General features: G+C 39.7%; 3 protein-coding genes across 4 annotated transcripts in view; 2 read left to right on the forward strand and 1 right to left on the reverse strand.

Annotated features, from left to right (window-relative positions):
* Positions 1 to 3,437: 3,437 nt before the first annotated feature.
* Positions 3,438 to 6,091, forward strand: mibp2 (muscle-specific beta 1 integrin binding protein 2). The gene is made up of 8 exons (XM_080843492.1): positions 3,438 to 3,680; positions 4,151 to 4,241; positions 4,544 to 4,592; positions 4,745 to 4,931; positions 5,022 to 5,093; positions 5,277 to 5,383; positions 5,476 to 5,573; positions 5,816 to 6,091. Exons 1-7 carry the CDS (start codon positions 3,655 to 3,657, stop codon positions 5,565 to 5,567), a joined length of 624 nt encoding a protein of 207 aa, XP_080699618.1. The 5' UTR covers positions 3,438 to 3,654; the 3' UTR covers positions 5,568 to 5,573; positions 5,816 to 6,091.
* A 6,923-nt stretch (positions 6,092 to 13,014) lies between these two features.
* Positions 13,015 to 14,820, reverse strand: bloc1s6 (biogenesis of lysosomal organelles complex-1, subunit 6, pallidin). 2 transcript variants are annotated; one of them, XM_080843270.1, is made up of 6 exons: positions 14,722 to 14,820; positions 14,442 to 14,503; positions 14,136 to 14,280; positions 13,966 to 14,053; positions 13,794 to 13,880; positions 13,015 to 13,685 (listed from the first exon to the last, which is right to left on the reverse strand). In XM_080843270.1, the coding sequence occupies exons 2-6, from the start codon at positions 14,494 to 14,496 to the stop codon at positions 13,566 to 13,568; spliced, it is 495 nt and encodes a 164-aa protein (XP_080699396.1). In that variant the 5' UTR covers positions 14,497 to 14,503; positions 14,722 to 14,820; the 3' UTR covers positions 13,015 to 13,565. The 2 variants fall into 2 exon arrangements, with proteins under 2 accessions (XP_080699396.1, XP_080699397.1); XM_080843271.1 differs by having other exon boundaries at positions 14,463 to 14,503; positions 14,722 to 14,807.
* Positions 14,821 to 18,709: 3,889 nt separating this feature from the next.
* slc30a4 (solute carrier family 30 member 4) overlaps positions 18,710 to 19,777 on the forward strand; it is a 7,867-nt gene continuing 6,799 nt past the window's right edge. Inside the window, exons 1-2 of the mRNA XM_080844114.1 lie at positions 18,710 to 18,879; positions 19,237 to 19,777. The exon at positions 19,237 to 19,777 is cut by the window's right edge and continues 20 nt beyond it. Coding sequence (XP_080700240.1) covers positions 19,410 to 19,777 — 368 coding nt within the window. The 5' untranslated portion in view covers positions 18,710 to 18,879; positions 19,237 to 19,409. The remainder of the gene's footprint in view (positions 18,880 to 19,236) is intronic.

Here is a 19,777-nt window from a genome sequence, read left to right on the forward strand (position 1 = left end):
AGTGATTGTAACATATCTGTTGAAAAACAATGGATGAATGCTTAAAGATTCTTCCTGCCTATAGCCCAAGATCGAAGAAATAAATAGTAGCGTCAAATGAATGTACACAGGCTAGAGCAAGCAACAGTGCAGTGGTTTTAGAAAATATTATGTAACCTCTGTTTGGCTTTTGAAAGGGAATCTCTACATGCAAGCATGAATGTGTGTTAAGTTATATAGCCCTTCATAAAACAAGAGAGTGATTAATTTATTGAAAACCCCCCAAAACATCACTAAATGTATTTACAGTGTCACAAGTCAACCACAGAAATAAAGCATTCCACTTTTAAAGTTTTAATGCTGAACAATGACACCCTTTAGGCTATATGGCGGAGACAGAAGTAGCTGTGGTTTTAAGGTCTGTCAGCAATGTTCCTGCACTTGCTCAGAAAAAAAACAGGAAACATGCAATAGTGGTGAGGTCGAGACTGCATTCGTATTGTCAAATAATTTAAACGTTTACATGAATGTACTTATTTACTTGCCGTGTACCTCTGTCTATATAATTGTGAGCACTGACCAAATGTGTGAAGTGTTGTAAAGGACCTCGAAGAATTCTCTCAAAGAAAGATATCTGAGAAAAACGAAATAAATTCATAGCTGATGGCTTTGCATAAGTTGAGAGCTCCGCAAAATATAGAATCCTGAGGAGGTTGCAAGCAATCCTATCAGCACCGTTTCTGACCATACGTAACGTAAACGTATCAGGTCGATGCAAATTCGATTTATATTTCAGGCATTCCAGACATTTCTCATTTTCAGCATTTGCGTTACAATATTTCAGCTTAGATTCTAGACGTTAGGATACTGCAGCATTGCGAGGGATGGATGCTGACATCAAGAGAAAGGCCAAGCCTAGGCACACAATGACTTATCAGGAACATTTGAAATAAAAGATCGCAATAGCTTTACCAGACTTTGTTTTTAACGGCTATTAAATTGACAGTAACAGGCAACATCTGAACGAAAAATGAAAGACAGTAAAGACCTCTCCCCAAATGACAAAGCAGCTAATGATAGTCACCAGTTTTACAAGGAATGGAGCAATTGGCTAATGCTAACTAGCTAAAAAAAAATATGTTAAATATAGAGAGGACGATTCACTGCGCCCTGTTAACTACTTTAACGAGTCGATAACTACTATGAAATATCATGTGTGCATCGAACAGAAGACAGATCACTTCGTTACTATTTTCACTTTACCTAATACGTGCTAACAATACTATAACGACATTCAGCAAGGCAGTCAAAGTAATAGTTTGACGTAATGGTTGCTGTATTATCAACATAAGACTGCTCTCATGTCATTACAATAGGCTGATAGGCAATCTACATTCCAATTAATTCAAATTAAGTACACTGTATGATCATGTACATCTTAACTTACCTTGAAACAACGCTAGTCATACGCCTAGCATGCTAACTTCCGTGAAGTTGAGAAGTAACAGATGCCCCTCCTTGTTGAGTTGCACAGGCGCAGGGACCGCTGGGAAGCAGGGCTATCCAACATGAGCCCGATATTTTGGCTGGTGTATTGATGAACTACCCTGACAAAATAGTGATAATCAAATGTCTGTGGTCCCCAGTGTGTTAAGATGTTTATAAGATAATTGTATTGTATTCTATTCTATTTCCACACATTTTATGTGTGGATAATATTGTCTACATCCTAAAATGACAGCCTCAAGGCACCTCATATTATTGTAGAGGTGCCCAAGTTATTAATGGCTGAAATAAATAAATAAACCAACAAAAAACCATTGGCCCTTTAAAACATGTATTGGAGTCCAATAAAGGCTGATCAATTCAACCATATTGCATATTGCTCTTCCCCTTGCACTTCTTTGACTGTGGTGCAGGAGGTAGAGAAGTGGTATAGTAATCAGAAATTCCCTGTCGAAGAGTCCTTGAGCAAGACACTGAACCCCTAATTGTTCCTGATGTGCAGTGTGCCATCAGTGTAAAAAAAAAATGTGTATACCTTGTAAGACGCTTTGGATAAAAGTGTCTGCTAAATGACTAAATGTAATGTAAATGGTAACTGCACCACTGTCCACTGATATACATCAAGTAGGCCTTTCCACACACAATCTCTCTCTCTCTGTCAGTATACATTGGCCTAATTAAACATACCACTTCCAATAATCAGGAAATCAACAAATATTTTAAAATTGAGCATTGTAAAATGATAAAATAATGTTGATATCTTACGAGGCCGCGTTTCAATTCTTCAAAGAAATAAGACTTGGTGGATTAGCTTTGACATTTGTCAATCATAGCCTGTCCTCCTATAATCCACCACCAGATGGCAACATTTACAGGCTCAATAACAAAAATCGCTAGAGATGTAGAATGTCCATTCAAATTAAGCCATGTTAAATAGAAAGAAACCACGCATTATATGCAATATGTTTATATGAACAAGTATGAAAAAATAAGGAGAAACATACAGCATACATACAAACAAACAGCTACCACATACATATGTTATATGAAGGAGGTGATACCAGCAGCTTCACGTCCACTTAACAAGAACACAATGAACTTGACCACATTAGGACAAGAAGCTGTGACATGTTGCCAGTATCTTTGACCAAGAAACTATTTGTCTTCATGGTGTAACATGTGCTATACCCCCCCCCCCCCCCCCCCCCCCCCCCCACACACACACACACACACACACACACACACACACGCACATACACATACAAACACACACACATTCACATACCCCCTGTCAAATCTCAGCCACCTCACCCCATTGTGAACTGCTAATGATAACATTTCAATTTCTCTCCTGAAAACACGATCAGTTGGCCATTGGCAAAGGAAATCATGGGTTTACTTTAACTAGGTTTCATGCTGTGCGTGTGAAATGTTTAGAACTGTACATGTGCCCCATGCCATTCCACATTGCCTACTTAAAAATCCCAAAGATAAGTGCAAAGCTTTTCAGGAGTCTCAATAAAGATGTCTCAAAATGGTCTGTGAATACCAATGCGTGGTTGTGTGTGGTGGGTAGCGGGATTAGCGACACTTGTCTGTACAATTTGTTCTTTTCTTTGCAGAAAATGTATCTCTGTATCCTTTGAATAGCGATTTGTAGCGATAATCGTGCGCAGTCAACCTCACTGTGATTTAAAAAAAAGACACCGACAGTGATATTAAACTGATAGTGTCATAAATCACGATACTAAGTTAAATGTACAACTTGTTTGCTTTATGTCTTTTTTTTAAAATGCATATTGGTTATGGGGGTTGGGTGGAGCCTCCAAGGAGGAAAGGGGTCCTTAGCGGTCGCAACGCTCTGTGATTGGCTATAGCAATTTCGTTTCCGCTCGATTCTACTCTTTATATACCCAATCACATTTCAAGGAATAGTATCTGTAGCACTGTGACTTGCCTCAAGGTTCTCTCTTGGTGGAAGACTAGCAAAGGAGGAACATCGTCCTTTACTTTCACCCTAACCGACGCCATGGAGGACTCGACTAGTTGACATTAACTGAACCTTCTCTTTTAAGCTTTCTTCTTCCGATCACTGCGTTCCCTCAATAAGCAACCCGCCGGTTTTAATCGACGTTATCTCGATATCTCTACCCTAACACTGTTCTAAAGATGAAGTACATTATCGGCATTGGCGGGTAAGTTAATGAATGGCTGGCTACTGAATTAGCATTGTAGGCCTCATGTGGGCACGTGGAATAAGGAAGGAAGTATGGTAAAGAAAGATTCGTCATTAGACCGATATCTTTCTTTGGGTCATTTTTATTGTTAAGCCTTTATTGTAAGAATTGCCTAGGTAATGGGTAAGTTGACGTTAGTAAACAATGATGGCCATTAGATAAAGTGATTAACCTTTTTATGTCTGGTTCGGTCACATTTGAAGTGTTATAATGCATCAAACGTCAGCTGTTACGTTATAGTTTAAAACATTTTGTTTTCTCCAAATGTGTATTATTGTTATTTTTCATGTAGAAGTCAAATTTGTTTCTTGAAAAAGTGGTTAACTCCTTTACTTTCCCACGGAGTGTCCACTTCTTTCAAAATGTCGACTGTACAGTTTCGCCACATTTGAATCCATTTTTTTAATTATTATTTTTTTATCATGCAGCGTAACCAACGGGGGCAAAACTACCCTCACCAACAAGTTAATCAAGAACTTGCCAAATTGCTGTGTGGTTCATCAGGATGACTTTTTCAAGGTGAGCGAAATTCCAATATAGGATCTGAAATGTTTTCATATATTGGCCCTCCCAGTATCAGAATTACTTTTAGCTAGGTTACTTGGTTATGACTGCTTTGCTCTACATTTGATATTTAGTTGATATCATTGTTTGGCAAATTACTGAAGGGACGTTGGTGGTTGGAAATTCAAAGATTGTAAAACTCCATGGACACAATTCCTTTGTGGCCATATGTCAAAGAAGGAATGATTAGTTTAAGCTTCCGAAGACACGCCCCCTTTAGAATGTACACAAGTACATCTCATTCATGTATCTTTCAGCCCCAAGATGAGATTGACCTTGGCGAAGATGGCTTTAAGCAGTATGATGGTAAGCTGGGGTCTCTCTGAAGGGTCATCTGTGTGTGTGTGCAACATGGGCGCCTTATTTAATGCATTCTGCATGCTTTTAAACTAAGACGCCTATATGAGCACATTGCATATCAGGCGCTCATTCCTTTTTACCTGTTTGCTTCCCTGTAGTCATTACTGCTTTGGACATGGACGCCATGATGAGCACCATCTACGGTTGGCTTGACAACCCAGTGAAGTTTGAGAGGTCACACGGTGTCAACAACACCATGGATACTGAGATACTCCCTGGAACCGACCCTAAGGATGAGGGTATTCACATCCTTATTGTGGAGGGCTTTCTGCTTTACAACTATGGGTAAGTCTTCTTCTCTTCGCAAGCTTCATTTCTGTCCAGCTATATTAGAAATTCCACAGGTCCTGATTTTGTTTTAATTTTTTCCTCCAGACCTTTGATCGATGTGCTGAACCAACGCTACTTTATTTCTATCCCATACGAAGAATGCAAAAAGAGGAGGGGGTACGTAGAATTCTCCATTTGATCATCATGAAAGACAGCTATGACTGTCATTCTTCATAGAGCTGTGATCCCAACATGAAGAGTGCAGTGGCCACTGGCAGTCATGCATGTAGTATTTCACAGGTTTGGGAAGGGGGAGAGAATCTATTTTATTAAAAAACAAAAATGTTATTCTTGTTGTAGCGCAAGGAACTACGCGGTGCCAGACCCACCAGGTCTGTTCGATGGCCATGTCTGGCCCATGTACGTGAAACACAAGGAATTCATGGAGAACTCAGGTGTTGACGTTGGTAAGTTTAAATGGTTGTTTCTTCAGATCATGTCAAGCGTTTAAATATTTGACTTGAAATTGATTTTTGTTATCCGTTTCTTGTCATTACAGTGCAGTTGGACGGAAGAAGGACGAAAGAGCAGCTGTATAATGCCGTTTACGGGGACATCATGAACAACACCCAGAAATGTCTTCAACATTAAACAAAGGTATGTTGTTTACAGACTAGGGCAAGTAGTTGTTTTGAATCATGCCTTAATTATGTTGTAGCAAATTACATTTTTGTCATTCTGTATTTAGAACTGGTGATCATGTGAGGTTGAATTCCTGTTTTTTTTTAAGTAGCAATGTCATAAAGTTTAAGAATGAACAATGATGAAATGCATGAGGGGGAGATTCTTGTTTTCCCTCCATTCACCATGGAAAAATGAACGTGTGTTCTACGCTTCAGGTCACATGATCGGCTGAGAACAAGACACATACTCAAACCTGCAGGAGGAAAACCGCCTGGCTTAACTTTTGAAGTGGCAGCTCACTATAAACCAAACTGTTAGCCAAAACAAGAATTATTCATCCAACAGCATATAATATGCCAGCTTGAAATTTTATATCGTCAATATTTATTGCTTTTTACGTCTACTCAAGTTCATATCAGGTCAAGGATGATTGCAATTCATTACACAATATGAATTCAATGTCTAAATAAAGACTCCTCCTGCAACAAACATTCTTATTGTCTTTTAGTTTTTTCCCCCTGCTTGTGCAGAGAAGGAGGTCGTGAAATGAAATCATAATTTCACATTTGGGCAGCCCATGGTCAGCAAAACATGCCATGACCTTGTTTTTATGTGCTTCAAGTCTGAAACTCCACTACCCACCTGCCACTGGGAACACATGGCTGCGTAGGTGGCTGGCAAACACCAGTGCTCTAGTCCCTTCTCAGCCAGGACAAAGTGCTTATTATGGTTTTCCCTTTTCGTCACTTTGCATTTGTTAAGTATGGGTTTCTAAAAAGAGGCGAGACACCAGAACTGCTTTGGTTTTAGGAGCTGCGTCACTATCTGTCGTTACGGCAACCGTGGGCATTAGTGATAGCAGGGCGTATCTCCTACAGCAGCAACCTCATGACCTGGGCCACAGAGGCGGGACAAGTCATGGTTAACTGGAAAGCACTTGGTTGTGTAATGTCTACATTGGGCCCCCTCCTCCTCCTAGTCTGAACCTATTCAGGCATTTGCTTTCTGAAACAAGTTGTGAATATGAAGGGGAGACCTACAAGTAAAGACCTCTTTACAGTTATGCAGATAAGTGCCCATGCCATTGTTTCCGTCCCTCGGTTCAAGCTTGAGCCTAGAACTGATGAAAGTTTTGAAGACTTCTCATCTGTTGCGGAAATTGTGTTAACCCACTATGTGGTTGAGAACATTGTGAACCAAAGGCAGTCCAGAGAGTACGCCCCTCTTTTTTTTTTTTTGGTTTAGTTACGTAATGTGCACATGTGAGAATTCAGTCTGCAATACAGAGAGCATATCTAGCAAGTCGTGAACTGCCAACTGTATAATCAAATAGTGTTCTCAAGTAATCTATAAAGAACTATTCATGACACAAGTTGTGATCTCAGCAGAGCCATACTGAAAAAATTAAGAGATTTAAAGTCACATGGCCTTAAGGCACCATATTTCCACAGGTTAGTATCAGATTCCTTCATTTATTAGGGATAAGTGAATTTACCATGCGCACAGCACCCCTGACTCAGCTCTTGTTTGCCCAAATTTGTGAAAATGTTCTCCATATAAGATAGAATGTGAGTTGTATTTCCTGAAGAATGCCTCATAAATAAATCAAAAAGCATTTTAAGAATGGAACGGTTCAAGTAATGGTATACTCTGAAGGAGTACCAAGTATATTGAGGCCATATCCTGTTTATAAAATCATACATTTCATTATACTTTGTGAAGAATAGAATATGATAGTGATTTTAGTTGCTATTCAAAGGATGTATCGGTCTGTAATGTGCAATATAAAGGCTTCAGGACTGTTAATATCACTAGATTAGATTAGATTAGATTCAACTTTATTGTCATTGCACAGAGTACAAGTACTGAGACAACGAAATGCAGTTTAGCATCTAACCAGTAAGTGCAAAATAGCAATAAAAGTGCAGAGTATGTGCAAATGTAGGGTGGACTAAGTGAATAAATATGATATGTACAGTAAGAGTTAGAATTGAAGAGCAGCAATTGAGGTAAGAGTGAGGTATAAGTATATAAAGTGCAGGTGAAAGTAAACTGGTGGTAACAAGTGAAATCAAGTGAATGAGGTGGAAAAGTACAATCAATACAGGTGGATACAGTATTAAAAAGACATTATGGTGCAAATTTTCAGTGGCTGGAGGAGGGTGTGTGGCAGTCAAGCCAGGTTTACTACCCTATGATCACTTCAGTTAAAGACACCAGTTGCATATTTAGATAAGGTATGTTTCACTTGTTTATGGATAGATTAACTTTCCTATAGCAACTTGATCCTGACTTGTCCTATGTGGCCTTCAGTTTTACTATCTCACTCTGGCACTGGCTACCACTGTCAGTCAAACAGCTAACAGTATGTAGTAGCAATCTAAACTCTGATACTGATCTGAAAACTGTCAGTGGATTCTTTCAGTTCAGTCCGGTTCGAATCGTTTGGGAATTCACCAGGAGTTATTCCCCTTGTGTGAACAGGCTGCATATCTGTCGTATCTGCTAAGAGAGCCTGTACATGCAATGTGGCAGTTGCTGCTATGCTATCCATGCTGAGAATTTCCTGGTGTCTATTTTGGTTGCACATGGTGCACACCTGGTGCACACAGTCTACAGTAAATAAATTGAACGGCCTCCTTCATATTTTTCTTTCTTTCTGTTAGTAAAGCACTGTTAATGAAAGCCTTTGTTCAGGCACCTGTGAAGGTCAAAATGGACCCAGAGGTTTTTGGCAGTATTCCCTGATCACCCACTTGACCTACTTCTCTTGATCCTAACACTGAGCCAACATACAAACGCTATCAACAGCTATCCACAAAACCTGGCAGCTTTCAAACTGCAGCCCTCCTCACTTTTCTCTTAATTGTGAAGGAACTCTTTGACAAGGGACCCTAACACCTCCTATGAATATTTGACACAGACTCACTAAAAGAGTTTTTTTCTTGGACAGCGTGGTCCTTACATCACTACGAGAGTGTTGAGAATGCGTCTGGGAACGAATGCTCCAGATAAGGGGTTATGTAACAACTGGTTGTAGGCCCTCCCGCACTTACAAAAACATGTCTGAATTTGTGTAAAGGCTTGGCCATTTGCCTTGCTATGGCTTCTTAAACAGTCCCTACTGTGCGTGGTACAATACGCATTGGCAACCCACTCTGCAAAACAACCACAAGTACAGTAATTAATAAAATGTATGAACAAAGCAATTTCATGTTTTATTTTTTTTTGCCAACTAGTGCTGTTTTACATGCTCCCTCTATTTGGGCTCCACTTGGTATCAAGCCAGTTCCTCACATGGCCAGTAAAAATATCAAGATCAGATTAATGTGAAGACACATAATCAACCGGAAAAAATGTTCCTAAAACATCTTCATAAAAGCAGAACACTACAGATTCTGAAGATTAAAGATAGGAAGCAAAAGAAACATTTTAAAAATGTAAAGAATAAAAAAAACATGACCCATACATGTGGGTTATGTTTCTTTATGCTTTTAATTGTACTGAGTAAATATATGCTTTAAATTCTTAATATGCTCAATGTTAGTGTTCAGTATATATACTATATCATGTCACTCTGTTTGTGATGATGAGCACAGACATGATGCACATACTTCCCAGCAGCCTTTGCACTTAAATGACGTTGCTAATAACAAATAAAAATGCTTAAATGTTACAGGTGAACCATAAGTGTTTGTGAAATGTTTAAAATATGAAGTTTGTTTAACCTTCATATTTTACAACTAGACATTCTGATGGACATAAGTTGTCAGGTAAAGAGTGCATATATGTATTGTTTAGTTTGCACAAACACTTGTCAAATTTTAGTCACTGTGTTCATGCTTCAATGAGCGATACAGTGAGTGAGTGAGTGAGCGATACAGTGAGTGAGTGAGTGAGTGATACAGTGAGTGTGACTGAGTGAGTGATACAGTGAGTGAGTGAGTGAGCGATACAGTGAGTGAGTGAGCGATACAGTGAGTGAGTGATTGAGCGATACAGTGAGTGTGTGACTGAGTGAGTGTGTGACTGAGTGAGTGATACAGTGAGTGAGCGATACAGTGAGTGTGTGACTGAGTGAGTGATACAGTGAGTGAGTGAGTGAGTGAGTGAGCGATACAGTGAGTGTGTGACTGAGTGAGCGATACAGTGAGTGAGTGAGTGAGTGTGTGAGCGATACAGTGAGTGAGTGAGTAAGCGATATAGTATCACTGAGGGATGTATAGAAGGGGCCAACTCCCCTGTGAGCTGTGGTCCCCAGTGCAGCTGCATGCTCTGGCTGCACAGCCTATAGTTACGCCCTTGGTGCCCACTTCAGCCATGGCAAATACATTTGTTTGTTTTTTTTACTTTAGCTCCTGTGGTAAATATCGAGAAAAGGTGCAGTTCTAGCACTTTCGTACAACCCCAGGAATGACACGCCAGATTCCTCTCATGGACAGCAGCAGAAATGAATTCTCGCTGTGTTTGACCAGAACGCCTCCACATTGAGTATGGGCTACGCATTTCACAACTCATCCACAAGGTCTGAGGCCAGATGCAGATGAAGCATAAACAAAGCAATAAATCCCCATATTCGTCCCTCTCCCTGTCTCCCTCTCTCTTTCTCTCTGTCTCTAACCCTTCCATTTCAGTGTTGTTGCTCAGGCTGTCTGAAGCCTGCAGTCTTACAGCAGACACTCATCAACTCCAACCACTGGCAGCTCGATGGCCATTGAGGTGTAGACTGATGTGAAGACATAGCATTTGCTTCAAGTCAACACATTTTCCCTGCTCAGTGACTCAATTCAAGGCAAAAACAAGGGCTTGGTGCATTGGCTTAATCAAATCGTCCTTATTCTCCTCACCGCAATTACTTGCCACTTCAAAGTCACTTTCTCTGCGTAGGCAGTGCTTCTATATTTACATGGTGCAGATGACTGGATGGAGCCTGTTGAAGCCATGCCCTGATTTTAATACAAAAACTCGTTTCCAAATACTTGCTTTTTATATGTTTTCCTTTGAGAACAGTACTTTTGACACAAACAACCCCCTGGACCTACATGGAGTAAAGTTGGTGCCTTGGGCAAAAACAAAAGAGAAGATTTAATCTCCTGTGGTTCACCATGAATGGCATTTACCAGAGCATATGGCATGCAACACCTTAAAGTTGTAATTTCATTGCCTTAAGGAAATAAGCATACACGCACACACAAAAACAACATTCCAATAATGTTTCCTTTACAGCTGTTCGTCAATAATTTTGGACTCAGCATGTATCTGACAGTGACTCTACATCTAAATTAAACTGGATTTATTATTTATTTTTCTGTATGCAGCAATTGCCTTATGACATCTGAATGTTACGTAAAGTTATATAACCGTGTTTTTTAAGAGGCGAGGACTTAAAAAGGCCTTCCTGAAAAAACAGATGTGCAAAACATGTTTTCCAGGCCAGTATTTAGGCTTACCATGGAATACTACCATACCAACCAAATGGTAGTGTGGAAGGGGGGAAAAATTGACACGATGCAGCAATTAGTAATAACGCCTGAAGACCATATCCTGTTATGGTGGGTCAAACTGAGGCTCTTTTTTATGTTGATCCAGTCTGAGCAGGTCTCAGAAGGAGCCACAAGCCTCCTACTCCTCGCCATGGTGAATCATTGTTTACTTAGACAGGAAGACAGCCCACTGCACCACATGCAGCTAAATATCTGTGGAGTCGGTTGTGGCTTGAGCAAGAGGTTTGTTTTCTCCCCCCTTACGGCCAAGTTCTAAATTGAGAGGCAAGTTTAAACGATACCAAGGGCAGGGAGAAACAGACCCAGCCTCCAAAACCACAGTTTGGCCAGGGTTGTCTGGCTTCGTGAGCGTGGCCTTTTTCGCGTATCCGCCCTGACCTCATTGAGACGCTGTCTGAGGCACAAGTTCACATCCAGACTTTTTCTTTTAGCCCCAGTTCCTGATCTGAAACAGAACAAATAGAAAGGTGTTGTAACCCAAATGTTGTTGCCGTTGGAAATTGCTCCTGCCTATAGTATGATTATAAATAGGCTTTATGGCAAAAGCGACCGGAGGTAGAATAGACATCTGGTGTTTGGGGGAAGATAACTATTTAACCTAGATTTTGTTGTGTTATTTACACAAACACAAAACCACTTACAGAATTCATCAAGTCAAATCAAATATAAGATGTCTGATCTGAAAAACAAATAATAGTATTGCAGAATGGTGATGGTTTTCTAGTGAGAAGTGTTTTGTGATAACATGTTGGCAAACATTTTCCCTAGTGTATGCAGTTCTAATTAATAAATATATACAATTGTGATGTGTCTCCATACATTCACACTACTGTGATGTGTTTAGTTTACCTCTAACTTGTATCTACTTTGAGAATGTCCCTTCCCAGTTTTATTTGTCTGTTGTCTCTCAGAGAAAAATCTGCATTCTCTCTCTCAAAAAAGGATTGTATTTCTTATCTGTGTATCTGTGATCTGCTTGTGTGGATGACTTTGTGAGGATATTGAAGGCCTAACGAATTAAAGATTCTAAATACTCTGCTGCTCTCTAGCGTCTAGGATGGGTTATAACAGCAGCATGGCCCAGGTTGCAGACACAAACTCTTACATCAGAGTTAGCAAGGTGGTGAACTACATGTTATAAAATGTATAATGTATTATTATTTGTATAGTGAATCAAGTAGTTCAATGTTTTTTTTGTGCCATTTTTGTGTAGTTAACTACTGAAACAATTTTGGGTCATACAAGGAAAGGAATGATATTTTATTTGACCATTGCTTCTCTACTGTAATGGTACCCCCTTTGACTGTCCCCCCTTTTTCTTTCTTCCAAACCGCTGTGAAGACATGCCCAAGCAATGCATTCATCAGGCAGTCACACTTGACCTTTGTGAGTAGATGTGCAAAATGAGTTATTGCTGTTTACTAACAAATGTTCAGAGAAGTTGTTACATGCTATTTTAGAGGTTACCTGGCTAATTGAATAATCCTTCTAGGTGAAACACCCCCACCTAGTGGGGATTCTTGTTTCTGGACGGCAGGTGTCTGACTGATAGGCATTGATAACAGCTCTGATATCATTATGAGTCAGTTAACCCTGTGGTAATATCAACTAACTCCTCAAATCTGATATTATGAGACACTGTGTTAATACCAACTAACTCCTCAAATCTGATATCATTATGACACGATAAACCCTGTAAATACCAACTAAATCTAATTGTAGTTGAATATTCAACTGCTGGGCCACCCATTGCTTGAAACCCTTATCATATTGTGAGCATGAGTCTTTCATTGTTGTCAATGCATTCACACTAAAAATATATTCTTTGAAAAGATGCACGTTCACATAGTCTGAGGACCAGCTCAAGCCTGTTCCTCTGTCCATGTTGGTATTTTAGTAAATGTTGCTAACATTTACAAACATTTGAATCAACTTTATTACCTTTTCAGACAAATACAATCATTTCACATTGTGCTCTATGATTTCATGTAGCCCAACACCATGCATTTTTTGGAGTTCGAGAGACACCTCAAACAAAATCTGAAATACGTCCTCCAGCATAGTTGAGCTATGGAATGGAAGCATCACCAAAACAATCTCTGATAAACCTATAGGTATCCCAAAAGGGCCATTTTCGTGATTTGTGATAATGTCATGTTACATCAACTTGAAAGGTTTATTCTTGCTCTAAGCAATCACTTCATGTTCATGTAATTTCAGTTTACATAATAAATGAAAGTACATTAGCTGGTGCATCCTATGTTGTAAGATGATACAGAGAAGGGATTAATGCCCCCCCCACCTCCCCAATAAATTAAACTAATAGTAAGAACGGCCTCTGTCCCCCCGTGGCTATCGAGGAATTAAAGTCCTTTTAACAGAGGTCAGTTGATTGGCCAAGTAGCCTCATACAGATGTCATACAGATGTCTTGTCACTGGTGGGGTCAGGCATGTATCTCTTTATGTTCTTTTTGCAGGCTTGGCAATAAGTAGCCGTTCTCGCTCCAGCTCCTTCTCACGCTGTTGTTCTTTCTCCAGTGCTTCTTTCTGTCTCTGTTGCTGAAGTTTTAATGCTCTTTTCTACAGAAAATAAAACATTACATTTACTTTGAGTGCAATGTCCCCTCTAAAAATGTATTCTGGCATTAGACTCTTATAACATGTTTACAGACTTGGGATCTCTCTTACCTTTAGTTTACTGGTCTTATCGTGAAGAATCATCATCTCTTTTCGTATGTTCACCAATTTGGTATGATAAATCTTTGCCTCTGTGAACTAACACACAAGTTGATTTTCAAGAACATAAAATAACAAAGATTTGTATAAAACATTGATGAATTTGATGAAATTGTATACATACCAGTGAATTTAAATCAAGCAATGAATTGCAGTCTTTAAATTTTGTTATTTCCTGGTCCAGTGTGTCGAGCAAAATAACTTGGTTTTGTCTGTGGAAAAAACGGAACATAAGTGTGCACTACATTTAAACATGAAATGACACTCTGCTTGTAACTAACCACAATCACATACGTCAGTTCCTGCAGCGCTTGCTTGGAGTCTTGCAGGTCTGGTAGATAATGAGCTATAAGTCCATGTGTCAGCTTCTCAACAGTCTGGTCACTGATGAAGGCAATGTCCTCTGGCGGTGTTGATTCTCTTATCACCATATTAAGCTCTGTAAAAGATGTGCAATAATATCTGGAGCAGCTTAGGGGTATATCAGTTTACTAACTGGGATACTGAGGGAATTACATAATCCGTTCCCTTGAATTATGACATTTGACACCTCGAAGTTACGGAGGAAAGACCTCAAATACTTTCACACCCATCACAAACCTGGATTCTGTGGCGTCTCACCCTCAGGTAAAGGTTCTGTGTCCCCTTCCTCCATGTGTGAGCTATCACCAACAATAATCGACAGAGAAAAAAAAGAAATCATTAGTGAAACATGTTATTATGCACGTCTATTATACAATTAAAAAAAAACAATGAATAACAGTGAGTTTCCAAGATGAGGGCTAATCGTACTAGCTACATAAAAGCGTCTGGAATTGGACGTACGTAGTTTTAAACATTAGCTACTCATAACGAAAAATGTACCATGCCAAAATATTACCAAACACTACGTCTTCGTTATATGTGACAATCATTTATCTGTTGATAAAGCGTGGATTCGTCATCAGGGCGCAGACCACCTCACTCAGCTACATTTAAATTCCTGCTAAAGGAAAATATCATGTGATTACTCTCATGTGACAGTGCATGTAACCAAACTTGCTGCCTGTGGTTATCCAATCTGTTAGGTTTTCTGCCTGGTACGTCATAGAGACAGCAATATAACACATTCGTATTGGTCTACAGAGCATTACATCCTGCGACTTAATTGGTCAGAACCAAAGCCAATCACATGGCTCTGGGATTCGTACATTCCCTCCCCGCGCTGTCATGTTATCTCCCGTTTAGAAATTATCTGGTACGAGTATCGTTAAACATATTACCAAATAGCAGACATTTTCTAGCTATATGAATTGCCTTAAACTTAGAAACCTGATGGGTTTGTTTTGCCGTTTTTTATTACGTTTTTTAAATCAACGAAACATCGATATAAACCAAACATCCGTTGCAGCACACGTTTGAAAAGTTTAGTCGATTCGCCTACCGGTACCCAGAGCTATGTAGAGAGCTCTACCGTACAGGTGGCGAGAAAACAGTGTCAAGTATTGTAGCTATCCTACTGTTCGCTTGTGGTTACCATGTTATTTTTTTAAACTCTTAATTTAGATGTGAGTAATGAAATATCAGGTGATAGCAGGAAGATAGGTGCAAGTCTTCAGGTGGAGGATCTCCATCTGGAGTCATTTGTTAATGTTAAATTCTGCGCACCGTGTGGAAACAGACAAAACAAACTGCAAAGTGCTTTGTATTAGAAGTATTTATTTTTGAAAACCTGTCAATGATTAGGTATCAATCGTGGCTGGTGGTAACATTTTTGTCATAATTTTTTGACACCTCAGGACCTGTCTTGTTGCAAAGACGCTTTGCAATAATCCATCTTGTGAACAGGTCTGTTATTGTCTCAATATACTTACTTCCCTTTGCAGAAGTAGGAAGTGGTTCCATCAAATCAAGTCCTAGAACAGTCCGTGGCTGGGACACTTCAATTGACCGCAACAGTGGGCCCTTTATTTTCTTTCATCACTGGTATTAAGGACATTCTACGACCCATTTCTGAGAGGCCACCATCTTTTTCACTGTGCTCTGATACTCAAAATGTCAACCTTTTCCAAAATTGTCATGCCACTCCTAAGAATCGCATCCCTCTCCTCTGCATTCATAACCAGTACACATGCACAATCTCTACTCTTGTAACAAAGCTGGAAGTTTTGAAGCATGTAGCTATTGGCTGTTCTGCTAAAGCAGGCCCACATTTTTGACTGCTCAGGTCCACCGATGTCAGGGTGGTATGTGCCATTCCTCAAGAAGTGGAGGATGGATTCATACTTCTGGTAGCACACCACGCTGCAGCAATGTCAAGAAGTGTGAAAATGTGTAGGACATTAGCTAATGAAATTTGGTCTGGTCACGTGAGACTTTGTCGTCTACTCCAGCAGACCTATGGTGAGAAGAAAAATCAATTTAGTGAACTGAGTAACAAGATCATAACCAAAAACCACACATCCTGAAATATTCATAAATCTCTTTTCTCTTTTCCTCTGGTAACCACAGGCAAATGACAGTAAAGCTACAACATGCTTTGCCTATGTGACACGAAGTGGAAAAAAAATGAATGACTTTCCACTCCACAGAAAAAGTTTGCAATTTATAAAAACATGTTTGTCTCTTTTGTGTCACAAAAATATTGGTTGTGAATGAGTCCTCTTTGGCTGACATCTTAATTGAGTCAAAAAGTTTTGCCTGTGAGTTGAACTGGAGAAAATGGGCAGGATCTTCGCTGATGGATAAGAGAAGGGTTTCTATTGGTGGGTTTGAGTTGGTGTTTACACAACCATTTTTCTTTTGCGCGCTCTCAATAAGCACTCGATTGGAGAGAAGAGAATCACATATTGAGCTACAAAAAGGTAAGTTGGCATTATGTTCTAATCAGATTTCTGTATGTGCAAAGAGCATTAGTGTTATTACAAAAATATTGTTATTGCATTAACTTCAGCAAGTATAGAGTAGATATGTTAAGTATTACATTACATAGACGGTAAACCATTTTTGCCTTTGGTTGTGGACACTTTTACTGGCAATAAAGCTGGCCACAACCTGTTCCTCACACAGTAAACATGCATCTAACGATGTCCACCTTTTCTAACCCTCCATCAGCTCATTCTCTAAATGAGGCAAATAGAGTAGTGTGATATGTTTGAAGGGGAAAAAAGACATCCTTTGATTGAAGTGCGAGAAATATGCTCTCAAAACTGTCTTTCATGCTTGCATTAACAAGACACACAAAAAACTTCATACTTAAATGTGTGATCATCTACCAACAGGGTCCTCTGGTATTATTTTGCCTCAGGCATGACTAGAGCAGCCTGAACCCCTTGAGCTTCGCTTTTCAGCTTGACAAATGAGGACGCGATACATCACAAACACAACACGTTCTATGATGTATCATGTAGATATGATAACCCTAGCAGATATGATACCCACACTGAAGGTCCTCCTTCAAAAGAGTAGGAAGGGGTCCTCTCTTCTCCTCCTTTTCACTGTTGTTCTCCTCCTCTCTCCCTCTCCATGACACTGCAGTGCTTGGCCCTGGTTTGTCCTCTTGGATTGAGGTTATCAGGCCGAGGTAATCAGACTGCCGACTGCCATAATGCTTCGTCCATGAGGGCAAACCAGGGCCAAGTCGCTGACAAGGCAGGACATTTGTATTCCTGAACAGTCCAGGCCAAACTTGGCTTGTATACTTATTTTTAAATACTTAATTTTTTGCATCAAATGCAAATAAAGTCATAAATGTTATAAAATGCTGTTTTCTGGATTTTTTTTAATATTCTGTTTCTCACTGTTAAAATACACCTACCATTACAATTCTAGATCACACATTTCTTTGCGAGTGGCCAAACTTGCAAAATCGGCAGGGGTTCAAATACTTATTTTCTCCACTGTATGTTAATATACAATAACCCGGTCCATAGAACTTCTCTCACCTTGTATTTAGTTTTTTAATTGTCCCACTTGTTTTACCTGGCCATGGGTGACCCTGCCTCAGATTCCTATCTTGTCCAAAATAATCCTATCTAAAACATTTTTTTTTTTAATAATTAGCTATATAACTGTATACATTTTATGTTTGAAGAGGGCTAAAGCATACACTGCTGACTTATCAAATGACAGCTTCAGTAACCCTACCTCACAAGGTATCTAGCTAATTATTAGTAACTATTCATACTTGCATTAACACTTTTAGCTTTACTTTCATTGGATTGGATTGGACGGGGATAACAAATGTACAAGGGCACTGGAGATACTTACATTTAAAGGAGCAATATGTGATGAGCTCAACATTAATCTTTTAGAATGGCAAGTAACACTAGTCCTACACTTTACCTAGATCAGCTAATTTATACGTTTGTAGTGTTTCTATTTATTGCAAATTATAAACCAGCACAAGTATGTATTTTTTAATACTCTGTCAGTGTAAGCCAGATGCATGGTTACGGTCTCTAATCCATTTCAGAGTAGTACCCTTCTGTTCTCTATTGTTACAGTCTGATGCAAATCTCAGTAATGAAGTGCCTTCACCAGTGTCAAGTCAAGTCAGTGAGGGCTAGTCAGGTGGCACTAATACAAGAGGCAGCGTGCGAAGAGGAGGAGTATAGGAGGAGGAGGAGGAGAAAGGTGTCCTAGAGCTACAAGAGGCAAAGGATATAGAGGAGAAGCAACAGAGAGAAGAGTGAGTGCTCTTCCTCTCTGATGACATATCATGTTCACTTTATGATTTAGTCCAGTACATGTATTACATACTGGCCCTTTAAGGATCCTTCCTTGACTTTGAGAAGCAGGAATCATGTGATATCTCTCATGTGACTGCGCATGTAACCGAACTTGCTGCCTAGGTAGTGTCCGTCTTTCTCTGGTTGTGCAGCTTCTGTTGTAAACAAGAAGCTAATCTTACTTCGAAGCTAGCTAGTACGGAAGCTAGCTCCCCAAGAAAGTATTGTGGCCAGATCTTACATTTAAATCATGGCAGTGGGAACAAACAATGACTGATTCTAGGGATTTAGTTTTCTCCTCTGAGGTAAATAACCTGACGTTGCTAACGGTGAGTAGACGAAAAAGCTATTATGTACAGAGTTAATACTAGATTCATACCGTTTACTGTTCTCTAGCAATGGGAGAAACAGTGAAATGTTGTGTGACGACTGTCATACATTAAAGAGCGAGACTGACACCAACATTACAACCGCCATGGCAGAATAAGTACCTTAATATGAATTGATTATAATAACAGAACAAATTTGCTACATGATGTAGTAAGAATTTGAGCTGGTAGTCTATAAGAACTTGACTGTGTACGTTAGCTATCTAACTAGCTATGTTTCTGTACGTTAGTGAGCTAATTTATCTACATTGCTAAATAATAGCTCTAATGCTCTGGTCGCATGTTGTCTTCCCATAGGTTTCAAGAGCACAATGGGCCTGGTCTTGATGCCGACAGATGAACACTGTTTCTACTAAAAAGCGAGCTCCCTATTTCTGACCTCTTGTCTCACCTGGGACGTTTTTTCGGTCTATTTTTATTTATTGTTTTCTAATTTATTTATTTATTTTTTGTCAAACGACTGCTCCAACATGTCGGGTGCAAACTTTATGGCAAGGGTGAAGTCTGTCTTCAGGAAGGAACCTGAGGACTGGGACCTCAGTGACACCGCTCCATTTGATTTTTCTGACGATCTGGTAGAGGATGACACACCCAAATTTAACAAATTAAAGGTTGTGGTCTCTGGAGAAATGGACGATTACTCAGCTGGTGCTCCATCTAATGGAACGACCGTCAACACTATCGTTGTGGACGATGATGACTCGCTTCTCGACTCAAGTCTTGGGAGCCCAGGTGTGAACATGGACCCCTGTGTGAACTGTTTGAAGAGGAAGGATAAGGTGAAACAACGAAGGGTGATGAAGAAGCTTGGCTGTGCTGCTCTTTTGTATTTCCTATT

This window comes from Sprattus sprattus (assembly GCF_963457725.1).
Source record: "Sprattus sprattus genome assembly, chromosome: 8".
Taxonomy (NCBI): domain Eukaryota; kingdom Metazoa; phylum Chordata; class Actinopteri; order Clupeiformes; family Clupeidae; genus Sprattus; species Sprattus sprattus.

What these genes read in the sequence shown, in the direction of transcription:
- mibp2 (XM_080843492.1), top strand. Translation starts at nt 3,655, where the DNA reads ATGAAGTACATTATCGGCATTGGCGG. An exon ending in GAATGCAAAAAGAGGAGGGG is followed by an intron (nt 5,094 to 5,276) that starts GTACGTAGAATT and finishes TTCTTGTTGTAG; the next exon opens with CGCAAGGAACTACGCGGTGC. An exon ending in GAACTCAGGTGTTGACGTTG is followed by an intron (nt 5,384 to 5,475) that starts GTAAGTTTAAAT and finishes TTGTCATTACAG; the next exon opens with TGCAGTTGGACGGAAGAAGG.
- bloc1s6 (XM_080843270.1), bottom strand. Translation starts at nt 14,496, where the DNA reads ATGGAGGAAGGGGACACAGAACCTTTACCTGAGGGTGAGACGCCACAG. An exon ending in TGAGACGCCACAGAATCCAG is followed by an intron (nt 14,281 to 14,441) that starts GTTTGTGATGGG and finishes CATCTTTTACAG; the next exon opens with AGCTTAATATGGTGATAAGA. An exon ending in TGCTTGATTTAAATTCACTG is followed by an intron (nt 13,881 to 13,965) that starts GTATGTATACAA and finishes CTTGTGTGTTAG; the next exon opens with TTCACAGAGGCAAAGATTTA.